Source organism: Martes martes, assembly GCF_963455335.1.
Source record: "Martes martes genome assembly, chromosome: 6".
NCBI lineage: Eukaryota > Metazoa > Chordata > Mammalia > Carnivora > Mustelidae > Martes > Martes martes.
This window is the reverse complement of record NC_137893.1, coordinates 16212304-16235955: the sequence shown is the minus strand read 5'-3', so window position 1 is coordinate 16235955 and position 23652 is coordinate 16212304. Positions and strand designations below refer to the sequence as shown.

Below are 23652 nucleotides of genomic sequence, written 5' to 3'. Positions count from 1 at the left end.
AGTATTAACTTCCTTAAATGTATGCCCAGGCATATCTGGTTCAGGAAGATTTAAAACTAATGGAATTGGCTGTGTTGCTTGTCTTTTTAAAAAATTCTTTATTTATATCTGATTTCATTAACTTATACTCTGTTATGAATTTCAGGGGTAGAATTTAGTGATGCATCAGTTGTGTATAACACCCATTACATCAAGTGCCCTCTCTAATGCCCATCACCCAGTTATCCCCAAAAGCCAAATTCAAAGGTAATTATGAGGGGGTTTGGAATCATTTTAGTAAAATGTTAGTGTTTTAGGAAAATGTTAGTAAAGTGTTAGATCTGTAATCAGAGAATGCATTCTTTTATTATATAGATATGCATTTTTAAGAAACGTTAAGTGAAGTCTGTCATTCGGAAGAATTGCCTTTATTGGAAGAAGTTTTATGCTGTGTTTACGTATTTACCATCAAGTGGATAAATATTAGTATAAAAAACAGTGGGTATTAGTTTGGTTAGACCAAAGCTCCAAAGAGTGAAAGCATGGTGTAGAAATTAAGGATTTGATCAATCATGAAAAGATTGATAAAGGAAGTCTTTTTCATTTGTTCCTGTGATAAATCGGAGAAATTAGAATATCCATCCGATGTTTTTCGCAACATCGGAGCAGTGGTGGTAGGACTTCTGATTTTTGAAGTGATGTAATTACAAAGTGAGAAGAAAGCATACTTCCACAAGAGTGTATAAGATTTAAATGAATACGGTGTTTTGTGATTGTTTGGCTTGAGGCCAGTTACTTACTTGAGCTTTATTCTTATAGTCTCCAGTGTTCCTTTATGCCGATCACATCTTGCCGTCATAGAGATTTTTAATTCTAATTTTAAAATTGTAAAGATATTAAGTATATTTTTAAATCAATGTAGCATATAGTCATAGTTTTGAAAGCCAAATATACAACTAGGCTTATAAAGGAAATATAACATTGCCTGTCCCATTCTTCAGTCCCTCTTCCTAAAGGTATATATTTTATATTTATATATTATATTCAAATAGATTTATACATCAACACTTTTGTTTTCCTACTATTTACTCTTGTATTCCTAAATATGCCAACTGCTATTTTTTTCATTTATTCACCTAAGGGGAAATATGATAGCTCTCTCACTCTCCCTGTGATTCATTTCCCTCCATCCCCTTGATAAAGTTATTGACCAGTATTTTGTTGAATCAGTGGTCAAGGTTTATAGTGTTATGATTTAAACAGATATTTTTCACTGCTAAGCCAAACAGTAAAATATAACCATTGCTCCTTTTTTGTATAGCTCTTTGTTTTTTCTAGAGTTCATGCTATCTTGTCTTTTATTTTTGTCTAGTACCTATTGCTATTTTTTAATGAACTCTCCAATATCTTTGTCAAACAGGTAGTAACTTTTCTGTATACTCAAACCTGTCATTACTATGCTCCCACCCCAGGCTTTCCTCGTGGTGCCCCTGTGCAACAATCTGGAGAAGTTATTCTCTGGGTCTACTGAGTAGCTACTGTAATAAGATTTCTGTTCACTGTTGTCCTGTTTGATGCTTTGTTTCTTAAATCCCAGTCTTCCTCATTTTTGTGGGAGTATATCCTTCAATAGGTTTTTGGGAAAAGAGGCATAGAAGGTAAATGTTTTGAATCCTTGCATGTATAAAAATGTATCTTGATTAATAGTTAGGATGGTATAGAATTCTGGGATAAAATTTATTATTAAAATTCAATTTTAAGGTATTACCCTATTTTTTAATCATTTCTCATATTAAAAAGTCTGATGCCACTTCCATTCTCAGACTTTTGTATGTGACCTATTTTCCCCCTCAGTTACCTTTAGGATTATCCACACTTTGAAATTTTATGATGATATGCCTCAGTGTGGGTCCTTTTTTATTCATGTGCTGGGTACTTTGCAAACTCTTTTAGTCTGTAGTTATATGTATTTCAATTCTTCGAAAATTATTTATTTATTTATTATCAATTTCTTCCTCAGTATTCTATAATACTGGCTCTCCTGTTATTTAGATGTTACGTCTTTTGGATGGAGCCTCTAATTTCTTATCTTTTTCCTTTCATTGTCCATCTCCTTGATTTTTTATTCTACTTCTGAAAGATTTCTGACTTTACTATCTAGTCTTTTTACTGATGTTTTAAAATTTCAGCTGTGTTATTTTTAATATTTAAGAGCACTTTCTTGATCTCTGTTCACTATTTTGTTTTACTATTTCTTAGTGTTTCATGGACACATTTTATAATTTTTTTTCTCTTTGAGGATATTAACAAATGTTTGATTTCTTTATTTTTGTTTTTAAGATTTTTCTGCTCCCTGTGTGGTCTCTGTTTTCTCTGAATCTCACTTTTTTTCTTTCTGTTTTCATCTGTCCTTGCCTATTTTTGGCAGCGTGTCCATGAGCGTTAGGACCCAGTAAACTGATTAAATCCATGTAGCATGAGCACAGCTTGTCTACTGGTGGGTCTCACCATGGAGTGATTAGGTTACAAACCAACTTTTTTTTGGTGATGGTGGTGGTGGTGGTAGTGGTGGTGGTGTGTGTGCAGAAGAAGTGGTCCCAACTCAACTCAAAATGTCACTATTTGAACACCTTTTTACTGAAAAGATTCAGGTTTTGTTTTTGTTTTTTTAAGAGTTTGACCATATAAACTCCTTGAAGAGTTGATAGTTGGATTAGAGGCTTTCTGGAAACAAGGACAAGGATGGAGGCAAGAGACCTCACCATCAGCTTTTTTGGGAAAAGAACTTCTTTGTTTATAATTATCTGGGGAATTAATGGAAGAGTTAAATTAATTAGGGGCACCTCGGTGTCTCATTTGGTTAAAGCGTCTGCCTTTAGGTCATGATCTCAGGGTGCTGGGGTCGAGCTCCACGTTGGGCTCTCTGCTAGGGGGGGAGTCTGCTTCTCCCTCTCGCTCCCTCTGTGCTTTCCCTCTCTTTCTCAAATAAATATATTAAATCTTAAAAAAAGAAATTAATTAGATATTGGGAGAGTTATATTAAATTGTTGTGAAAGGTTAAACAAGAATAGTAGAATAGTCAAGAAAGGAGATAGATTGTGTCACTGATCACGTGTGATGTGGGGGTGGGAGGGTTGCTGTTTGAGAGTAGATCCAGACTCAGTGTAGATGTGCCATTTACTCACTTAATCATTCCCTTCTTCACTTCTCATCCTAGTGGGACAGTTCATGTTCTGGTATTTAGCTAAGAAAGGTTGGACTTTCATGAGACCTATTCTTTTCCAGTTGTTGCAGTATCTAGGAAGCAAAATATTCACACTTGTTAACAGCCAGGTGGTTAAATGAAAATGATGAGTCTTGCTTCCCCCAGAACAAAAGTACTCCTCATTTGGCTTTTATGATGAGGTTTAAGAGATGAAAGATGTAATATTTGAATTCTCTTTGGAGTTCCAAAGGAAGAAAGAAGGAAAAGCATTTACATGTGAACTTCTCTGTGTCCTTTAGTTCATGGTTTCCAGAAATAGAAATGGTGAGAAAGGCTAAGGAATTTCAGTCAAGTTCAGTCATCCATTAAAGGGGTCATTTCAGAAAAGGCTGGCAGTTGGGTTATGATGATAAAAATTATAGTTTATTGTTTTCCCAAAGCTCTAGAGTTCACATCGCAGTAACAAACATTATCTTATTTAATCCTCACAATGATGACCTGAAGAAGAAAGTTAAGTTATTTTGTCTCTGGCCTCACAGCAGTGAGCAAAGGGAAGACTCAACCCTGAGTTTCAGACCCCTGATCTTGTGCTCATTCTTTCCCCCTGCTTGGCTCCCTAAGCTACTTGACTTGGAAAGACACTTAGGACATCAAAGGACTTTGTCCTATCTCAACTAAGTGCCTACCAATTAACAATGTTCTTTTCAAAGTAGTCCATTCTGAAGGTGCTATTTTTCTTGATCAAAGGAATTTGCATACAATTTTATGTCACTTTGAAGTTAACCAATGTAAGGAAAACATCTCTGCTGATTCGGGGACATTTATTTATAGTCTCCTTGCCGAGGTGGGGTGGGTGGTGGGAAGACTGGACTTTAAGACAAGAGTCTTTTTTTAAAAACATTTTTTTTAATTTTAAGAGAGATTTTAAAATTTTAAATTTTAAAGTGTGACTCTCAACACTCTTTAAAATTAAAGAGAGATTGAAAGAGGGAGAATGAGCGTGCAAGTGGGGAAGGAGGAGAGGGAGGAGTATCTTTAAGCAGACTCCCCACTGAGCGTGGAACCCCACCCAGGGCTCCATCCCAGGACCCTGAGATCATGACATGAGTCAGAATCAAGAATCAGATGCTCAACCATCTGAGCACCCAGGTGCCCTCTAAGACAAGAGTTTTATGTGAGCAACAGCACTACGTATGTGTGACTTGCAGCATTTTCTCAACCTCTCTGAGCCTCCATTTCCTCCCCTGTAAAATGGAGGTAATAACCACCTCTCTGGGTTTTCGTAACCAGTATTTGCGCTGATAATTTTAGAGATAGCAATAATAATAATAATAATAGCTCAATAATTACTAAGCACATGTCAGGGACCGATCTAAGTACATTACATGTATTAACTTATTTCTTCTCCACAACAAAACTGTGAGGTTGACACTGTTGTTATCAGGAATTTGAGACATAGAAGGGCTATGTCATTTGCCTGAGGTGATATAATTAATAGTTGGAGAAGTCAGGATATGTACAAAAGCACCCAGCATAGAGCTTGACACTTGTTAGTCAAATCTTGTTCTATATAAGGTAATATTACTCCATTACATATTAAATATGCAAAATGCCCCAGTTCGCCAATAATGACATCTTGAATTATTCAGTTTGAAGAGTGCGCTTTAAAGAACTTGCTGATTTCACAGAAGTGATATTGTTTTTGGTGTGTCATGTGCTTTGGGTCCAAGGTTTCATTTTAGGGAGGGCCCTGATTAATCAAAAAAGAACTCGTATGTTCTCATTTCAATTCATATTCTTAGCTGTGGACTCTCAATGCGCAAATCTTTTCTGACTTGGCCTTTCAAGACACAGCGATGTAATTGTGGTCACCACACTAATGTATTTGTGGTTGATTAGTAAGAATGGTGTTTTAATTTTTTCCCCCTGAGTAAATGACATTTCTGATGTAGCTGATATTAAAACAGAGCTGATTTAAATGTAGAAAAATAATGTTTCTATATAATGCAAGAGGAAAAGGAGTCATTTAATTTTGGTTGATATTTGGATTTGAATGATCAGTAGTGACAACCTGGTGAACATTATAGAAATCTGAGATGGGCTGTTGGGGTCAGCTAGCCAGGCTGGGGAAGAGCTTCTTGGCCTATTTCTCATTCTTACTTTGCGTGGTTTTCAAATCTTAGGATCACACAGGAGCATTTCCACTTACTGCTATGGTGGACAGAAAATGCATTTAATTTGGGCTTGAGGGCATCTGTCTTACCATCTGTTACAGGAGTTGTCAGTCCAGTCAATGGACTCGTAGGAATCTCTTTATAGTTGATGATGGCTGTGCCATTGTTCTCTGATAAACATCATATTTTTTTTTTCTGTGCATTTAGCAATCAGAGCCTGTAGGTTGATATGCATCACGCTTTTACACAGGATGACTACCTATGAGTAGGTGGTGAGGGCCATATCTGAGTCCCAGTAATCTGTCGGGTCACAGAAATGTCGCAGACACATGATGGTGCAGGAAATGGATGTCTGATCGTGGTTTGCAGTAGAAATTAACTGGTGGTTTCGAAAAGGCAGGCGTGCGTTGTTGTTCTCCCCATGTTGATGGTGGGAAGGTAGGATCTCCTCCTTTCGCCATGGCATCTTGGTGACTGCATCTCACTTTTCTGACCAACTTTTGTGGGGCCCATTGTTACTCACCCCGCTCACATTGGTCTTGCTCCATTTAGCATTTTAAACTGTCCTGCAAAATATCATTCAGCTATGTATACGTGGAAGTCGTGGTAGTGCTCAGAGCTCCTGTTCTGAGCTCATCACGGTGGACAAAAGAGATAAACTGGGTATTTCTAACATAGAAAGTTTGCGTGTGTGACTGGAGGAGACATGGCTTGGCATTTTGCTATCTTCTCTCTACCCATTTGCTCAGCAAATGTTTATTGAACATCTGTGTGCCTATAATGAATCTAGGGACTTCGATAACACAGTGAACCTGGGCATCCATTGAGAAAACAGTCTCTCCTAAGTTCACAGTTGACTATGGTGAGAATTAAGTGTTCAGAGGATATTCAAATAGGAATAAAAGGCCAGAAGTGCCAGGATTTCAGCTTATCCCATCGTTTTCCAAATTAGTTACCAAACTGCCTACTGGAATATGCTTTGAGTGGCTCCACACTTGCTAGAGAAAGACAAGGAAATAGCCATTTCACTCCATTATAAATGAGTCAGAGTGACTCCATGCAGAGAAACCTTCTTTCTTCTCAGCTCTCATGGGGTTTCCTCAAGAAAGACAGCAGTTTGGGGCTGGGATGAGGAAGAGAGCTTGAATATGGATTAATGAGTTGAAATACACCCGTTGGAAGCTGTCAGCTTTAGAACAATGTTTCCAAAGAGTGAGGACATTGGGAGCTTCCAAGGAAAGCCTGGAATCAATGACTATGACATTCTAGGGGTTGTAGCCATTGGCTAGGAAAGCCTTGTTATGTTTTAGTGTAATTAGGGTGGTTAGTACTAAAGGACTGGGATTTATTAACCAGAAACAGGAGTAGCTTTACCGAGTAGCCAAAAGAATTTTGGCCCCCATATGCCATCGCTCACACACTTTCCTGAGGGCTCCTTAGGCACCAGGCGTCCTCTGCCCAGGGAGAAGGAGCCAGGAGGTGCTGAAACTAGCATTTGGACCCATATTTGAGTCCACATCTGTGCTCTGTCTACCTCTCACTGCCTTTCTCTGAACTCTTACTACGTCAGCACCAGCACCCCTTTGGAATATTTATAAACCTGGTTCAGGTTGTCTTCCTTGAGGAAATCAACCCGGAAGGGTTAAGTGAGCTTGCCGAGGACATGCAGTCATGGAGCAAAACTCTGCATGTCTCTTTTGGTCTTTATTCAGCATGTTTTGCAGAGTTAGGGAACAGTCCACAAGCCCATCCTCATTTCCAGCACCTGTTGTAAGCATAGAGGTCACTGAGACCATGTTCATATTTGACAATGTGCTAGAAGAACCCACTGCACTCACTGAGCGCCTCTATATGCATCATTTCATTCTGTTACAGTCAAAGGCTACAGATGAAAATCAGCCAACGGAAGGGTACATGGGACAGAGTCCAGGAAAGTTCCAAACACGGGGTCTCCAGCTGTCCTCTCTCGGTGGAGTCCTGGGCAGCACTGATTTCTCTCAGCTATGATGTGCGACACTGTGTACAGAGTGTTGCCAACCAGGGAAGAAGCTCACCGGGGCCTTGACGCCCAGAGTTTTTACTGGGAATTGGTTACCTAGACTGCCCATGAGCTTGACTTCAGTCACCAGTCCCTTGGTATATTGAGCTGATATCACATCACCCAAAGCCCCTCCCCGAATAAATCACACTGTTAGACTCTCTAGTGTGGGTCAAGGGCCCCGGGGTAGACAAAGATACTTTTTTCAGGCAGGACAGTCCAAGGGCTTAGAACTCGCTTCCCAGGAACTGAGGGTAAAGGCTAGACCTCTTTTGGGGCAAGGTGAAATTCTTTACCACACACTCTTAGAAGCGGGATGGCCATGAGAAGAGTGATAATGATGATGATGACAATAATTGCGACGTAAGGAAAGAAGTGGTAGATGCTATTATAGGATGAGCCATACAGGTCTGGCTTTAGGTGCCCCCCCCCAGTAATTATTATAATTATTTTTAAAGATTTTATCTATTTATTTGAAAGAGAGAATGAGAGAGTGAGAGAGAGAGCATGAGAAGGGGAGGGTTAGAGGGGAAGCAGACTCCCTCCTGAGCAGAGAGCCTGATGCAGGACTCGATCCCAGGACTCAGGATCATGACCTGAGCTGAAGGCAGTTGCTTAACCAACTGAGCCACCCAGGGAACCCAACCCCCTCCCCCCAGTAATTAACAATGGTTATTTTTTAAAAACATATGATGGAGGCGGTACAGGCTTTCAAGGACAGTGGGCCTTTAAGTGGTTGGCATTTTTGAACGATTGATGGTGATTTTATGGCCTTTTCCTCTTTCATTAAATTCAGAATGAACATGTTTTCAAAGCTGATCAACCCAAATTATAAACAGCTCCACATTCGCTTCTTGGGTTTGGACTTAATTTTGGCAGAAGAAAGAACGCCAGTTAAAGACAATTTGACACATGACTTTTGGATTTCTATATTGTTAGCAAAGGGAGTCATAATCAGAAACAAATCTCACCACTTGTAAATTCAGTAAGATGTCATTTTAACAAGATTTAGGTGTTGGTAACAAGTAATATTCTCTCTCATTGATAATGGGGCCCTTGATAAAATTATTTCAGTTTTTCTTAGTGATTATAAAGTTAGAGATTAAAATTTTGCTAGGTTTACTCCACTGATGGTTTATTGCGGTGGGATTGTTGACGTGGGTTTTATTTTACATTGTCCGAATAGCAGGTGTACTAGTTCTGAGAGCCAGTCATTAGTAAGTGAAGGAAGAATTGAATGCCGGAGAGGCTGAGTGTGGGGAGGGCAGGTGAACTGTCGTGCCACATACAAATGAAGGTTAGACTCCAGGAACAAAATAATTAGTCTAAGAGCAGTGGCCCAAGTCTCTAAAATAGATTAATGGGACCGCTTTCACCAGCACAACAAATTAATCTCTAAAGGCAGATAGTCAAGAACATAAATGGGCAGCACAGTGTCAAGTGGCTTTAAGTTTGAAGAAGGAAAGAAGGAAACAACCAGGATGCGCTTACGACCTTCCAGAATTTCTGTGGGCAGCAGGGGTTATAATGAGAGCAGGCACAAACTTCCCCGTAACAGATTTCATACACCTCCTTTCAGATCATGAAAATAGGACCACTCTGCTGTGCACGGTGAGCAGACAAACCTCTCTAAAGATAAACAACACTCTCCCCACCCCTCTAAAAAGAGGGAGACAATTAAATATTCACCTGTGAGTGATGCTGGCACTTGTGGTGCTGAAATGCCTCACATGGCAGGGAGCAAATCCTGGCTGGGTGGGAGGACACAGGGCTGGGGACCCCGCCAAAGCTGTTTGTCAATGCTGACTCACTTCCTGCCTGTTGTCAGTGCTGACTCACAGCCTGCCTACATGTGACCTGCATACGCAAGCTGATAAAAACTTACAGTGTGATCTTTCTAAATGCCTGGTTGGTTCTTCAGACAGGGACGTTTTGCCATTTGGAACAGTTCTCAGTTGTTGCCATCACTTTTAAAAGAGGCAAGTACTGCCTTTCCATCACCCTCATCTGTTTAAACGTCAGTGGATTTGGAAATTCTTCTTTCCCTCCCCCTGATCATGCTTTGCCTGATCCCCATGTCTTCTGATGCATGTCAGGCTTTTGGGAACTGTCAGGTTGCTCTGTAAAAGTTGGGTCAGTTGACTTGGGTTTGCTGTCGTTGGGCAGTGAGACTAAGCAGATGGTCCCCGTGAATATGCCTTTTAAGGAAGTGACTGGTGCATTGATTGGGGTGACAAAGAGAGGACAGTACAAGGGGGAATCACTGAGCCATGCAGATTCCAGCCTTCTGAATCTTCACCTGCTCTCTCTCTCTCCACTCCACCCTGGACTCTGTATCAGGGGTGGATGATATTTTTTGGAAAAGCAGTTAGAGCCTTCAGAGTTCTGCTGGATGCCTTTTATGGGTGCTCAACTTGATCTACACAACTATTGTGATCGGTGACAGTATGCACCAAGCAACAGTTTTAAGCATATCTTTCAAAAAGTCCTTTTGTGGGGAAAGACATAATTCAAGGGCTGTCACATAATATCCATTTGTCTTTTTAAATGACTCTAAATGCTGAAATTATGACAGAAGTTGGTTTAATTATGCACAAAGCAGTGATCTGCAAAGATACCGTGGTTTCTCCTTTTCCTACTTTCCGTTGGACCCATCACTGTTACGGCGGCGCAGAGCATCAATGAATGTCCCATGAATCACTGTGAGCGACAAGGGAAAGGTCCCAGACGCCTGGCCACGGTGATAATTACAGACTGAGTGTCCATCTGCCGCCTCTGGTCCTGGCCGGGGCAGGCGGGAGGGGGTGGAAGCTGAAAGCCATGGGGCCCAGGAGGGATGCGGGGATGAGAGCTCAGAGCAGAACGTGGCACTGGGGCGCCGCACCCCATGACAGCGCCGCCCGGCAGAAACTCCAGAGCGAGGAAGGACCGTCTGTTTTCACGGCTGCTGCCAGATCCCTTCACAAACATGCTTTGGCTCTTTGACGTCTCTCATCAGTCAGGGGGCTGCGTGTTATGTGGTCAGGTTTACGAGGTCACTGGAACTGTTTCCTTTCTTTTTGTTGTTTCTTTAAGCTCTCTGTGCGTGTGTGCGTGCACTTGTGAACCTGTGTGTGCACACACGCTTCCTGGGCTGCACGCTTCCCAGGATGCTTCTCCTCTTGCCTGACTCCCCCACGTTGGCTAGTTTTCCAGTGCTTAAAGGAGAACCTTTAGAACCTTCCTCCATAGTAGTGGGGGCCAATAGATACTTTGTACAACCCCCCCCCGACACACACACATGCCCATGCATGCACACACACGCAGAATTAGAGCACAGGGATGCTAGTGTCTCCCCTCTCTGCTCCTTCCCCTCACTGCCACTGTTGTGTGATTTAATGAGTCCACGCATGTATTCCTTTACTTTGCAAACCTTTGCTCAGGAACTCTTGTATATTACACACCACGCTAGGAAGACAGGAATGGGGCTCTGGCAACAAAGCAGGAGCGACAGAAAGGCATGTGGATTATCTTGCATGCTGTAGAACTATGTAAGTAATGTTTTGCAAATTTTCTTCACCTTGCTTATTTTGCCCAATATTAGATTTCTGAGATTTGCTCCTGCTGTTGTAGGAGGCTCTGGTTCATTCATTTTCACTGCTGTGTGGCATTCCGATGTATTAATGTACTTATCCCTTCTTCTGCTGACATTTATGCTGTGTCCAGTTTTTTATTATTATGAATAATGATGTGATAAAAACTTCCGATCTATTGACTTGCATATAAAGAGTCTCCAAGGAATATACCAAGAAATGGAGTTGCTCTTAAAAGTTGGCCCTGGCTTGCATGCCCACCAGCAGAATTTAAGAATTCTCCTTAACCTTGTCATCCCCATACCTGGTATTGCCAAACGGTAAAATTTTTTGCCAATCTGATGAGATCTCGTTGTTTTAGCACACCTTTTCCTGACTGCTCACTAGTAAGATTGAACACATTTTTTTCTTCATGTACACATTTTTTTCTTCATGTGCTTATTGCTTGTTTATGTTTCCTTTTTGGGGATTTCCATTTCAAATCCTTTGCTTTCAAGTTGTTTGTGTTTTTCTTATTGATTTTTAAGAGTTGTTTATATTTTGTGGATGACAGTCCTTTGACCTTTGTGTAGGTTTCAGATATGTTTCACAAACTGTGAAGCTTATTTTGCTTGTGCTGTCTTTTGTGTATAGAAGTTTTACATTTTAATTGAAATCAGATTTATCCATGACATCCTTTATGGCTTATGCTTTTAAAAGATGTGCACCTAAGAAAGATTTTACTACTCCGGTGTCTTAAAGACAGTCTCCTTCGGGTACCTGATTGGCTCAGTCGGTTGAGTGAGTGACTCTTGATTTCGGCTCAGGTCATGATCTCAGAGTTGGGCTCTGTGCCGGGCATGGATCCTGCTTAAGACTCTCTCTCTCCCTCTCCGTCTGCCCCTCCCCCCCATCTTGAACTCTCTCTCTCTTAAAAAAAAAAAAAAGATAATCATCTTATATTTTTTGCTAAAACTTTTCACTTTTATTTTTCACACTCAGATATTTAAACCATCTTGAACTTACTTTTGTGTATGGTATGAAATAGAGATCTAACTTTACCTTAGCTGTGTTGTTCTAGTACCATTTATTATGCAATCAGTCCATCCTTATGCCCTTACCCCCACTGATAGGTAATCATCTTGTGTTGTATATCAAATTTTCCTGATATGCAGAACTTGCTGTTTGTCTATCACTGCGCACTATCACAATTATCGGGGATTTATTTTGTTTTATTTTATTTTATTTTAAAGATTTTATTCATTTATTTTAGAGAGAGAGAGAGAGAAAGAGTATGAGCGGGGGCAGACGGTAGAAGGTCAGAGGGAGAAGCAGACTCCCTACTAAGCAGGGAACCCAACGCTGGGGCTTGATCCCAGGACCCTGAGATCACAACCTGAGCGGATGCTTAACTGACTGAGCTACCCAGGTGCCCCTTGCCAGGGCTTTATAATCAGTTCTTAGCAAGGGCCAGGATTTTCTTGTTCAATATACATACGATGGAATATTATGCAGCCATCAAAACCCCCCCAAATCTTGCTATTTGCAACAATGTGGATGAAACTAGAGGCTATTATGTTAAGCGACGTAAGTCAGCCAGAGACAGACAATTGTCATATGATCTCTCTGATATGAGGAATTTGAGAGGCAGGGTGGGGGTGGGGGGAAGGGAGGGAAAAATGAAACAAGATGGGACCAGGGAGGGAGACAAACCATAAGAGACTCTTAATCTCAGGAAACAAACTGAGGGTTGCTGGGGGTGGGGGGTGGGATAGGGATAGGGTGGCTGGGTGAGGGACATCAGGGAGGGTGTGTGCTATGGTGAGCACTGTGAAATGACTAATGATTCACAGACCTGTACCCCTGAAGCAAACAATACATTATATATTAATAAAAAAATTTTTTAAATCTTGACAATTCTTAAATATTTATATTTTGATTGGAACCGCATTAAACTTATAGATTAATTGGGAGGTAAATGAGATCTTTATGATGGTTTGTTCGGGACCCAATAATAAAAACTGTGAATTCCTCAGGGCTCGGGACAGTTAGAAGAAAGGATAGGTAACAGTGAGTTTGCTTTTGGTCATTTTGAGACTGGTGTGCCCATGGAACTTCCCTGTGGAGACCTCTGGGAGCCACAGGAAATGCAGGCCTGGATCTCAAGGGGGAAGACAGAGAGGAGGCCTGAGAGTATGAGGAAAATGGCTGACTGAGAGACAGTGCCTTGAGAAGGCTGGGAACCAGGCTTTGGAGAATGCCCACGTTCCATCAGCAGGACAGGGGGCAGAAGTAAGTGGCCAAAAAAGAGGAGTGAGGGGTGGAAGTCAGAGACTTACAAAGAGAATGTAGAGGAGAGGGGGCAAGCTCTGAGACGGAAAGAAAGAAAGAGAGGGAGGGAGGGAGGGAAGACGGATGGATGGGAGAGGGAGAGAGAGAAAGTTGTCTTAGCAGGGTCAGATGAAGAGAGCTTGGCGGGGGCGCGTGGCTGTGGGGAGCCCCGAGGAGTCAGAGCTGGCTGGGCAGAACCTGGGTTTCAATGGGCAGAAGAAAGGTCAACACGCCAGCGTCCCTGTCCTCTTCCTTTTTTCCTTCTCTCATTCTCACCTTTTTGCTCCATCCTCTTCCTCCTCCTCTTTTTCTTCTTTTCTAATTTATGAGGTAGCTAGAGTCTAGGAGGCAGCAACTTAGGGCTTCTGAGATATTTATGTGTTGGGAAGAGACTGAGCAGAATGGAGGGAAGGTTCGTGCTTTGGAGACAGATTTCCGGAGCTTACCTAGGAAACAGTCCTCTGCATCTCTGGCCAGCCCTTCCCCATGTGTAAACATTGAAGGATCTCTGTGTTTATCACATACACTCGAAGTCATTTTAGTTTGGTGTGTAATTAGACTAAAATTACCCATCTTGGTTGCTTACTAAAAAAGATGTCCCCCCTGGGCATCATGATACAGAGAGAGGGAATTGTACCATCCGTTCCCCAGCGATGAGACCAGGTTTCTGATGGCTTATAGAAATGTAGGGTTTGAACCTTAGTCTGACCATTCAGTAGCTCTGTGACCATGGGCAAACCTCTAAACCTCTCTGAGCCTATGTTATAAGACAGTTATAAGGATTAAACGAGATAGTACATGAAAATGCCCAGAGTGCTTGTCACCTAGAGGGTGCCCAGTAAGTATGAGTTGTGTCCGAACCCCAGACAGAAATTCAGGGCTCGTGAGAGCATGGCACTATGCCAGACAAAATAGAAAGGTACATACTGTGGGAAGGAGTCGTCCTCAGGTAGGTTAATGGGTGAAACGGGAATGCAGAGTGTTCTCAGCTCAGATACGAAAGTAGTGCCCAGGACTGAGGTCAGGCGTAGGAGCCCAGAGTCATTTAGAAAGGTGGTGGTGTTGTTTTTTTTGTTGTTTTTTTTTTTGTTTTTTTTTTTTTTTTAGATTTTATTTATTTGAGAGAGAGAGAGAGCACGAGCACAAGCATGGGGAGGAGCGGAGGGAGAGGGAGAAGCAGACTGGCTGCTGAGCAGGGAGCCTGACCCGGGACTCGATGCCAGGACCCTGAGATCAGAACCTGAGCTGGAGGCAGACACTTAACTGACTGAGCCACCCAGGCGCCCCACAAGGTGTTTAACAAGAGGCAAGTTTCAGGGCCCTGAGCACAGCCTGGCCCTCAGCAGCCCACAGAGACAGTGCAGCTGGTGGGGGATGGGATGGGTGGCAGACCTGGGATCTTGGGGAGCATTTGGACAAAACTGCTCAGGTGGCCTAACAAAACAGATGCCAGTCGTCCTGAAATGATGGGTCAGGGCAATGTCTGTTTGCCTCTTTAAAATTCCAGCAGTTTGCTAAAATACTGTTTCAAACATTAGGAAACTAGAGTGGTCAGATCTTACAGACCAGTAGAGAGAGGTTCAGCTAATAAAAGGGGTAGCTGTAAGGAGAGAGGGGGAGGGAGAAGAGGAGGAGGGAGAGGAAGCTGGGCCGTCACTCCAGGGCAGTGGTTCTAGATTCTAGATACCTTGTATTGATACAGAACTTCTCATCTTTCAAAGTCTTCTAGAATTATGATCTTCTTTTAGCCTGTCATCCCCTGGGAGAGGCAGAGTGGGAGAGGCAGGAATCGTCCCAGGCCTGGGCTGGTCAGGGACGGTGTGTGCCGTCCACCTGTCCGCAGGACTCTCACACACACACTTAGCACTGTGGCTCGTGTCTTTGGTGGACAGAACCTATTTCTCTGTCTTCCTTCCCTGCTGGCCTGGGAGCCCCTATTGGGCAGGGCCTCTCCCCCTTCCTCTACATACCAGCAAGTAGGGTGGAGTCTGGCACATGGTGGGGGCTTGGTACCTATTTATGGAGTTCAACTTGCTTCAAGAGACCTGAACTCAAAATATTTGCTTTGTGACCTTGGACAAGGACTTTTAATGAACTAGAACATCTATTTTTCTCATCTGTACAACAGACACGATAAAACTACATTAGATTAAATATGGTGGTATGTATAAGTAGTCTACACAGAGAAGGCCTTCAGCAAATATGAATTCCCTTTGTTTTCTGTAGACTGAGCATGACCAGAGCCAGATCCTGATACAGAACCCACGTGCACCAGGGAGTTTGCCTCCATCCTCACCTATCCTTTTAGCTGGGGATTAAAAGGTCAAAAAAGAATCATGAAGGTCCTTTTTTGAGTATCACAAAAGATCATGACCTTTGTGGTTAGGGAATCATTTTCTTGTAGAAATATTGCATCTGGGGGAACCACTTTATTCATACCTTCTTTTGGCGTGTTCTCTATGTGTACAAGTCACATGGCAGGAGGCCATATGAACACAGTGGTAGAAGGTCTGCTTGAAGTTAGCCTGTTTCTTTATAAATGCACACAGAACATTTACCAAGACAGACGTATTCTGGGCCACAGGGCAAGTGTCAAATTTTAAAAGATTCAAGTCAAACAAAGTGTGTTCTTTGAATAATGGAATTAATTTAGAAATTGGTAACAGAAAGATGTCTGGAAAATCCCCAAATATTTGGAAACTAAATGACACACTCCTAAATAACTCCTGGGCCAAAGAAGGAATCAAATGGGAAATTAGAAATGATTTTGAAATGAATGAAGTAAATACCCATTATACCAAAATTTATGAGATGCAGCCAAAGCAGTGCTTAGAGGTGAATATATATGAAACACTAGAAATAGGTTTCAAATAAATGGCTTTAAAATACACCTAAGGAACTAAGAGAAGAAGAACAAGGTGTCAGAGTAAGGTGAAGAAAGGAAATAATGAAGATGAAAGCAGAAATCAGTGAAATATAAAACAGAAATTGAATAAAGAAAATCAGTGAAACAAAAACTCATTCTCTGAAAAGAGCAATACAATTGATAAACCTTAGTCCAAATGGAAATAAAGATAGGAGACAAATTATCAATGTCAGGAATGAGAGAGATGATATCAGTGCAATTTCTACCGAGGTTATGAACCTCATACCAATAAATTCAGTGACATCTATGAAATAGACAAATGCTTTGAAAGACACAATCTACCAATACAAAGCAAAACAAAACAAACAAACAAACAAACAAACAAACAAAAAAACCCTCCAGACCCAGATGGCTTCACAGGGGAATTTTTACCAGACATTTAAGGAAGAAATTATATGAACTCTATACAAAGTCTTCCAGAAACTTGAGAAAGAAGGAATACTTCTTAACTCATTCTATGAGGACACCCCTACTCTGATACTAAAACCAGACAAAAACATAAAAAAAGAAATGAAGACAACTATTCCACATGAGCATAGCTGAAAATTTTCTAAAGAAAATTTTGTCCAGTTGAATGTAACAGTACATATATATACTTAGAAGGATCAAAATATCAAAAATCAATCAGTGTAAGTCACTGTGTTAAGAAACTAGGAGGAAAAAGCCCTTCCTATAATTATGTCAGTTGATACAGAAAAAACATCTGGCAAAATGCAATCTCTGTATTCGTGGTTAAAAATTCTCAGCCAACTAGGAATAGAAGGGTAAGTTCTAAACTCTAGAAAGAACATCTGCAAAAGGTAAATGTCTACAAAAAGCTGCTAGAATGAACAAGGGAGTTCAACAAGCTTGCAGGATGTGAGGTAAATCTATGAAAATCGATGGCTGGCAACAGTTGGAAATTGGAATAAAAATATACTACTTACAATAACAGCAATAATTTAAACACATAGGAATAAATCTGACGAAAGATGTGTAATCTCTGTACACTGAGATCTAGAAAACGTTGCTGAGAACATTCACTGTTTTTTTTTCTTCCACAAATTGATTTATGGGTTGAAGTCTCAAGGGAGCTATTTTAATAAATAAATCCAACAGTGTGGCTGAATCTCAAAATAATTATGTTGCATAAAAGAAACCAAAAAAGTAGAAGACTTCTTAACAGCACACTGTCTTGGGTTTTCCCCCCTTCTCCTTGGTTTCTCCTTTTCAGTCTCCTTTGCTGGGCCAGTGCTTCTTCCAGACCTTGCTTGCCAGGGCGCCTCTGGCTTGGTCTTCAGTCTTCTTTTCCCCTCTATTTACACTTTCCTCCAAGCTTATCTCTTCGAGCCTTAAGATTCAAAACATTGCTACCTGCGCTATCCAATAGAATTTTCTGAAATGATGGAAATATTCTGTAGCTCCAGCGTCTACTATGGTGGCCACTGGCCACCTGTGGCTACTGACTATTTGAAATGTGGCTAGTATGAATAAGGAGCTGAATTTTAAATAGTTTTTATTTTAATTGATTTACATTTAAGTAGTCACACTATGTCATTTCATATTATAGAATATAGGAATATATATTACATATAAATATACTATGAAGATATATCTATATTTATTTATATTTATACTACTTGTATATGTGGTTGGGGGCTACAGCATCTCTTAGCCTTGGTCTACATAATGTCTTTACAAACTATGGGTGGTAACCCATGAACTGGCCTTGACCCACATTATTGCGGACAGCGAGACCCTGGCAAGCTGACCCTAGCACCCCCAGCATGGCTCCCGCCCCACTCGTCCTGGCCTTTTTTTGCCAGAAACACCCACGACTTTGCTTGTTTCTCTGCAGGGCCTTTGGACGTGTGCCATGACCCAGAACCCCAGACTTTCTCTGAGCTGGCCTCTCTTTGTTAATGCAGGTCTCACACCAGATATCATTTCCTCAAAGGGGCAGCCCTTCTCTGACTCAAGTAGTGTCCACAACCCAAGGCTGAGTGACATGTTTTGGAAGTAAATGAGTTAGGTTCTTATTTACATAGAGAATTTTTGAGTAATAGGAACAAGAGCCATCAAAGTATTTTTGATTAGAGATTCTTGGGTCTTCCTTGAGAATCATCTGTGATCATTAAAATCCTTCTGCATAAGTTTCTATATGGGGAATAAGTACTGGTCTTGCTATTTTTTTAATTCAGGGGAATACCTCATTATACAAATTTAATGAACATGAAATATGTGTAACACAGTATATTAACTTAGAGACATAGATTAGTTGATATAAAACTTTAAGAGTTTCATTGATGTTAATTTCTTATAAATACAAGTTATTTGTTGAACTTTTTTTTTTAAGATTTTATTTATTTATTTGACAGACAGAGATCACAAGTAGGCAGAGGCAGGTAGAGAGAGAGGGGGAAGCAGGCTCCCCACGGAGCAAAGAGCCCAATGTGGGCCTTGATCCCAGGACCCTAGGACAAGACCTGAGCCGAAGACAGAGGCTTTAACCCATTGAGCCACCCAGGTGCCCCTATTTACTGAACTTTTTAGTCACTGAGATTAATATACCTCATGATTGATTTTTTGAGATAATTTGAATTTTATTTAAATTACCAAATTACTTTTGTCTTGAAGAAGAAAGGTCTGTAGTTTAGGATATATTATTTCTTATCATGTTTAATCTTTATTTTTATAATGATCTTTATGAAAAATATGCTATAGAAATAGTGCAGAAGAATTACTAGTTATTAACAAGATAAGTGATAGGATTTGTGATTCTGACCTTTGCTTAAAAAAAAAAAAAGGAGATCTACACTCAAATGCTGGAATTTTCTACAGAATTCATTTGAGTAGTAGGTTCCAAATCAATGAAACTGAAAGTATAGGTTTCATATTATATTGTCAAAACCATATAGCAGGAGGAGAAACAGGAAATGCACTTAACTTGACACAATGAAAACTGAATGTAAGTGTGAAAATTTGGCTTTAGTTTATCCTAAGAATTTTTTAAATTAAATAAAATAGTGTTCAGAAAGTTAAAACAGGGCCTCATATGTGTTCCACTCTGCCCAAGATCAGAAATGATGGTGATGAAAACGCCTTTCTGGATAAGCTCTCCAAAGAGAATATTTGAAACTACAGATTTATACAGAGATGTTAATTGTAACATTGTTTCTACTTCTGAAAAGTCCGGAACCAACCACATATCCAATAATGGAGGAATTAAGCAGATGGTAGAATATCCATATAATAAAGGATCGTATAACCATTGAAGTTAATTTTTAGGAAGGCTATTTAGTGTTGTGGGAGAAAGCTTCTGGCATAACACGACGTTGAAGAAAAGGGCATATTTATTCAGTGTGATCTTAATTAGGTAAAAATTCATTTGCATAGGGAAGATACATTAGTGGTTCGTTCCAAGGGGTAATTGTTGCTGGCTTATATTTTCCAAGTTGTCTAGAAAAAACACATATTACTTTGTAAGAGCAAAAACGTTAAAATTTGGGTGGCTAACAAAATACTGAATGTTTAAGCTTATTGTGTTTTAGAGCTGAGGAGTAGTTGCTGGGATCACTTGGCCTGGGAGCTCGTGTTTGGCAGGGGAGATTGAGCGTAGTTTCTCAGAAGGCCAAAGGGAGAGGAAGATTTCTTAGTGTTTTCACTCGGTAAATTCCTGATGTACCCAGGACTGCCACTTGTTGATCAGAAAGTCTGGCTTTCCTCTTTGTCTGTGACATACAAAATAGAAAGACAACGTAATTATTATCTAATAAATATGACTGCATATTTAGATAGCAAATATTTTAGATAGCAAATATTTTAAAACAGAAGGCAATAAGGAAAGATTCCTGATGGAACTATTCTAGATTGTTCTTTAGTCTTTGGGTGTTCGTCTGTGACTAGGACATGGAATCATTTTAGTGAATCTCCCTCTGCAACCCCTTTAAATGAAGTTAGAATAGAAAATAGAGGGTGTATTCTATGTATTAAGTATTCATTCTTTAGATTTTTATTGCAGGTATGTGTTTGAATATACTGAATTGTAAATGTAAAACGTGTTTGGCTTTTTTAAAAAACTGATTTGCAGTCAAGAGAAGTCAGAAGACTCTTTTGAGATCTAGAAAAGTGGTTCTCAGAACGATCCTTGGAGCCAGGAGCAGGTGTCCGCTGAGAACTTCTCAGTGGTGCACATTCTCAGGACCCCCCCCCCCAACCACCACCACCCCAAGAACTACTGAATCAGAAATTCTTGGGCCCAGAACTCTGTGGTTTCATAAGTCCCCCTGGTGATTTAGATGAGGACTTACATCCGAGAACCACTGGTCAAGCTTTGCTGTTCCAGGCATGGTCCAGGGACTAACATGGGCATCACCTTGCAGCCAGTTAGAAATACAGAATTTCTGGCCCCAGCCTGGGTCTACTGAGTCAGAAGCCACAAGCTTCCTGGGTGGCTTGTGTGCTCATGTAAAAGGTTTATTAAAGGTTGAGAAGGCTGGTCTAAACCACAAGTGCCTTTAGAGGCCATGTAGGTAATGTCAGTGGGTGAAGGCAGCGTGTGTTTCTCCCCCAAAGACAGCAACAGGGAGAAGGTATTGATGGTGATGTGAGGTTCAGGCACACTTCATTTGCTTAAAAATGTCCTCTACTGAAGCCCCTGGGCTTGACACCTCCCACCAAACTCACCAACCCAAGATAACTGCCATTGACTGCAATGACTTCAAGCAGATTTTTTTAAAATTTTTTTTAAGATTTTATTTATTTATTTGACAGAGAGAGAGAGATCACAAATAGGCAGAGAGGCAGGCAGAGAGAGAGGGGGAAGCAGGCTCCCTGCTGAGCAGAGAGCCCGAGGCGGGGCTCGATCCCAGGACCCTGAGATCATGACCTGAGCTGAAGGCAGAGGCTTAACCCACTGAGCCACCCAGGTGCCCCTCAAGCAGCTTTTAATCCTCAATTGTAGTAGAGTGAGCCTGTCATATTAACTCCTTCTGCTCTCTTCTAGGAATTTATCCAGGAGCTGCTCTCTCGGATAAGAGGCATGAGGAAGCTGAGCCCCCCGCAGAAGAAGACCGTGTAATTCCGGCACAGGGTGCAACTCTCCCAGAGACGAAGAAGGGTCCTGGGATTTGGGCTTCATGAAGACATTTATTAAAGCATAGTTGCCCTTATGAGAAACTTTTTTTTTGGGGGGGTGTCTATTAGACATTTATTCAAGAGTGTTCCTTTTTTGTTGGGGGAGGTTTTGTTAGTGACTATTTTAATAGCAAGACCAGCAGATCTTTGGTTCCAGCACGACCAGGGGTTATCAAACCAGGCAGACACGCAGGAATGGGTTGATCCCAGCAGCATATTCTTTGAGAAATCGAGAAATCGCAGGTTTAGAACCTAACTATACAGGGATGATGGTTTTCTCACAACTTGTTTGGTAATACTTTTTCTTAAGTTGTACAGTTGTCTCAGATGTCAAATTTCTTGTACTTGTATATATCTACATGCGACTAAGTTAAAATGTAGACGTGGGTTTTATTTCACATTGATGGGATCCACTTGTGGTTGTCCTATAATTGGAGGTCACAGCACATGGGTTTTCAAGAAGCCACTAGCTATTCTTCATGTGACTTCTGCTGACCTCCGGCATTCACTTTCTGCACCAAAGTGAAAGAATTCAGCGTATCCGTTATTTTAATGAGCTGCGCCACAAAAAGTTGAGTTGGTCAAGGGCTTAATTCATGGACTTCATATTATTTCATTCATTGAGATGCTTTGCCAGGTCATGTACTTCTTGCCTCATTCGTGGTATTTTAAAATTTTACGAACCCTTCATTTGAAGAACTACTCAGATTTCTAGAGAAATGCCCACGCCAAGGGGTGTCTCGCAGTGGAAAAAGGAGCACTGTGTAGCAATTAACTCTCTGCTTTCAACCAAATACTGTGTATTCTTCTCTGTCCATGAAAGCAGGTCGTAAGGAAGTTAGCAAATCACCTATTTTCCTCCTTAGAAATAGCTCTGGTCAATTCCATGCCTGGGTAGCGTAGGCCAGAGCAGGTCAGCGGAGGGTTGAACACAGTAAGAGGTGAGAAAGCCTCCCCTGCTTTCAAGAAAGTTGATATAGGAGCCTTGGCTGCTTTGGAAGGGTGGTGGAGATTGCATTTCTGGCTCCTCTCAATGGCATGTGCTGAGGATTCTGGCTCCTGGCCCCAGTTACGCACCCCGGCCTCCTTGCTTGGAGCTAGGATTGGGGCCCCTGCCTCCCAGTGATAGATCAGCTCCTTGGAAAAGGGTCAAAATTCAGATGTGGGCTGGGTAAAAGGTCAGAGTAGAAACTCTCCCTTTCCCCCCGGAGGCCCCCACCGCCTCCCCACAGAAACCCCACCTACTGTAAGGCATCTCTAGGCGGCCCTGTCAGAGGACAGGAGTCAGACATTTTATAACAAGGGTGCTCTGAACATATTTTATTTTTTAAAAGAACTATGTTTGTGAATTTTATGTATACTGGCAAGCTTTGGAAAATGTATTTAATTTTGTAATGTTTACCAATGATTTATTTACGAGCTATTTACTCAAATAAATGGAGCTGCTTACACCTTTGCATTGCAAGCCATGTTTGAAGGATACTTTGGGTCTGTGAGATGTTCCGCAGACCGGGGTACCGAGTCCTTACACCTCGCTTTTCATTCTCCAGAAATTTTCAGGCCTTTGATCCTGGTTCTCCCCTGAGGAGAGCAGAGATGCTGGGACACGTTCCTGGGTTGGGAAGGAAAGTGAGAATGAGCTCTGTGTATTTGGTCCGGCCTGACCGTGTGCTCTGGGGCCTCTCTCAGGCCACGGGCTTTGCATTTCATTTAAACTCCCTTTTCCCCATCTGATAGAAATTCCCAAGAAAATTTCAAATTAATCAGATGCTCCAATTATGAGAGAATGCCATGCATCCTAGAAACCCAAAAGTGCTGCATGTGCCAGATTTCCACTAGGCCTGACCAGCTTAGGTTATGGGCTGATGAAGCAGGAAGCCCTTTGATGCTGCCACACAGCTTACTCTTCTCCTTCCCTCACCAAGGGCCTCGCATCACCTGACTCCCCTGAGTCCTCCTTGATTCCTCATCTCTGCCCTCAGCACACCCTCAATCACCAGGCTCTTCTTCCTCTGCTAATACCTCTCATATCCCTAGTTAAATCTTGCCTTGATTTCTGCAACCATCTTGGGGATTGGCTTCCCCATGTCCAGTCTTGCCTATCTCTGATCTGCTCTCTACTCAGTAGCCAGAATAATCTTTCTGAAAGACAGCTAGGATCACTCTACCCCCTACTTAAAACCCAAACTCCTCTGCATTTCTTACAAGGCATTAGTCCCTGCCTCTCCCTCCTCATCTTTTGGCCTTCCACTAACATCCAGTCTTACTGAATAACTAGGGTTTCCATAACACAGATATTTTCTCCCCTGAGGCTTTGCAAAACTGTTGCCTCA

General features: G+C 41.4%; 1 protein-coding gene across 1 annotated transcript in view; it reads left to right on the top strand.

Moving 5' to 3' along the window:
* The window catches only part of PPP1R14C (protein phosphatase 1 regulatory inhibitor subunit 14C), an 80394-nt gene extending 57612 nt beyond the window's left edge, over positions 1 to 22782 (top strand). Inside the window, exon 4 of the mRNA XM_080806858.1 lies at positions 21189 to 22782. Within this exon, the coding sequence (XP_080662984.1) occupies positions 21189 to 21263 (75 nt within the window). The 3' untranslated portion in view covers positions 21264 to 22782. The remainder of the gene's footprint in view (positions 1 to 21188) is intronic.
* Positions 22783 to 23652: the final 870 nt, after the last annotated feature.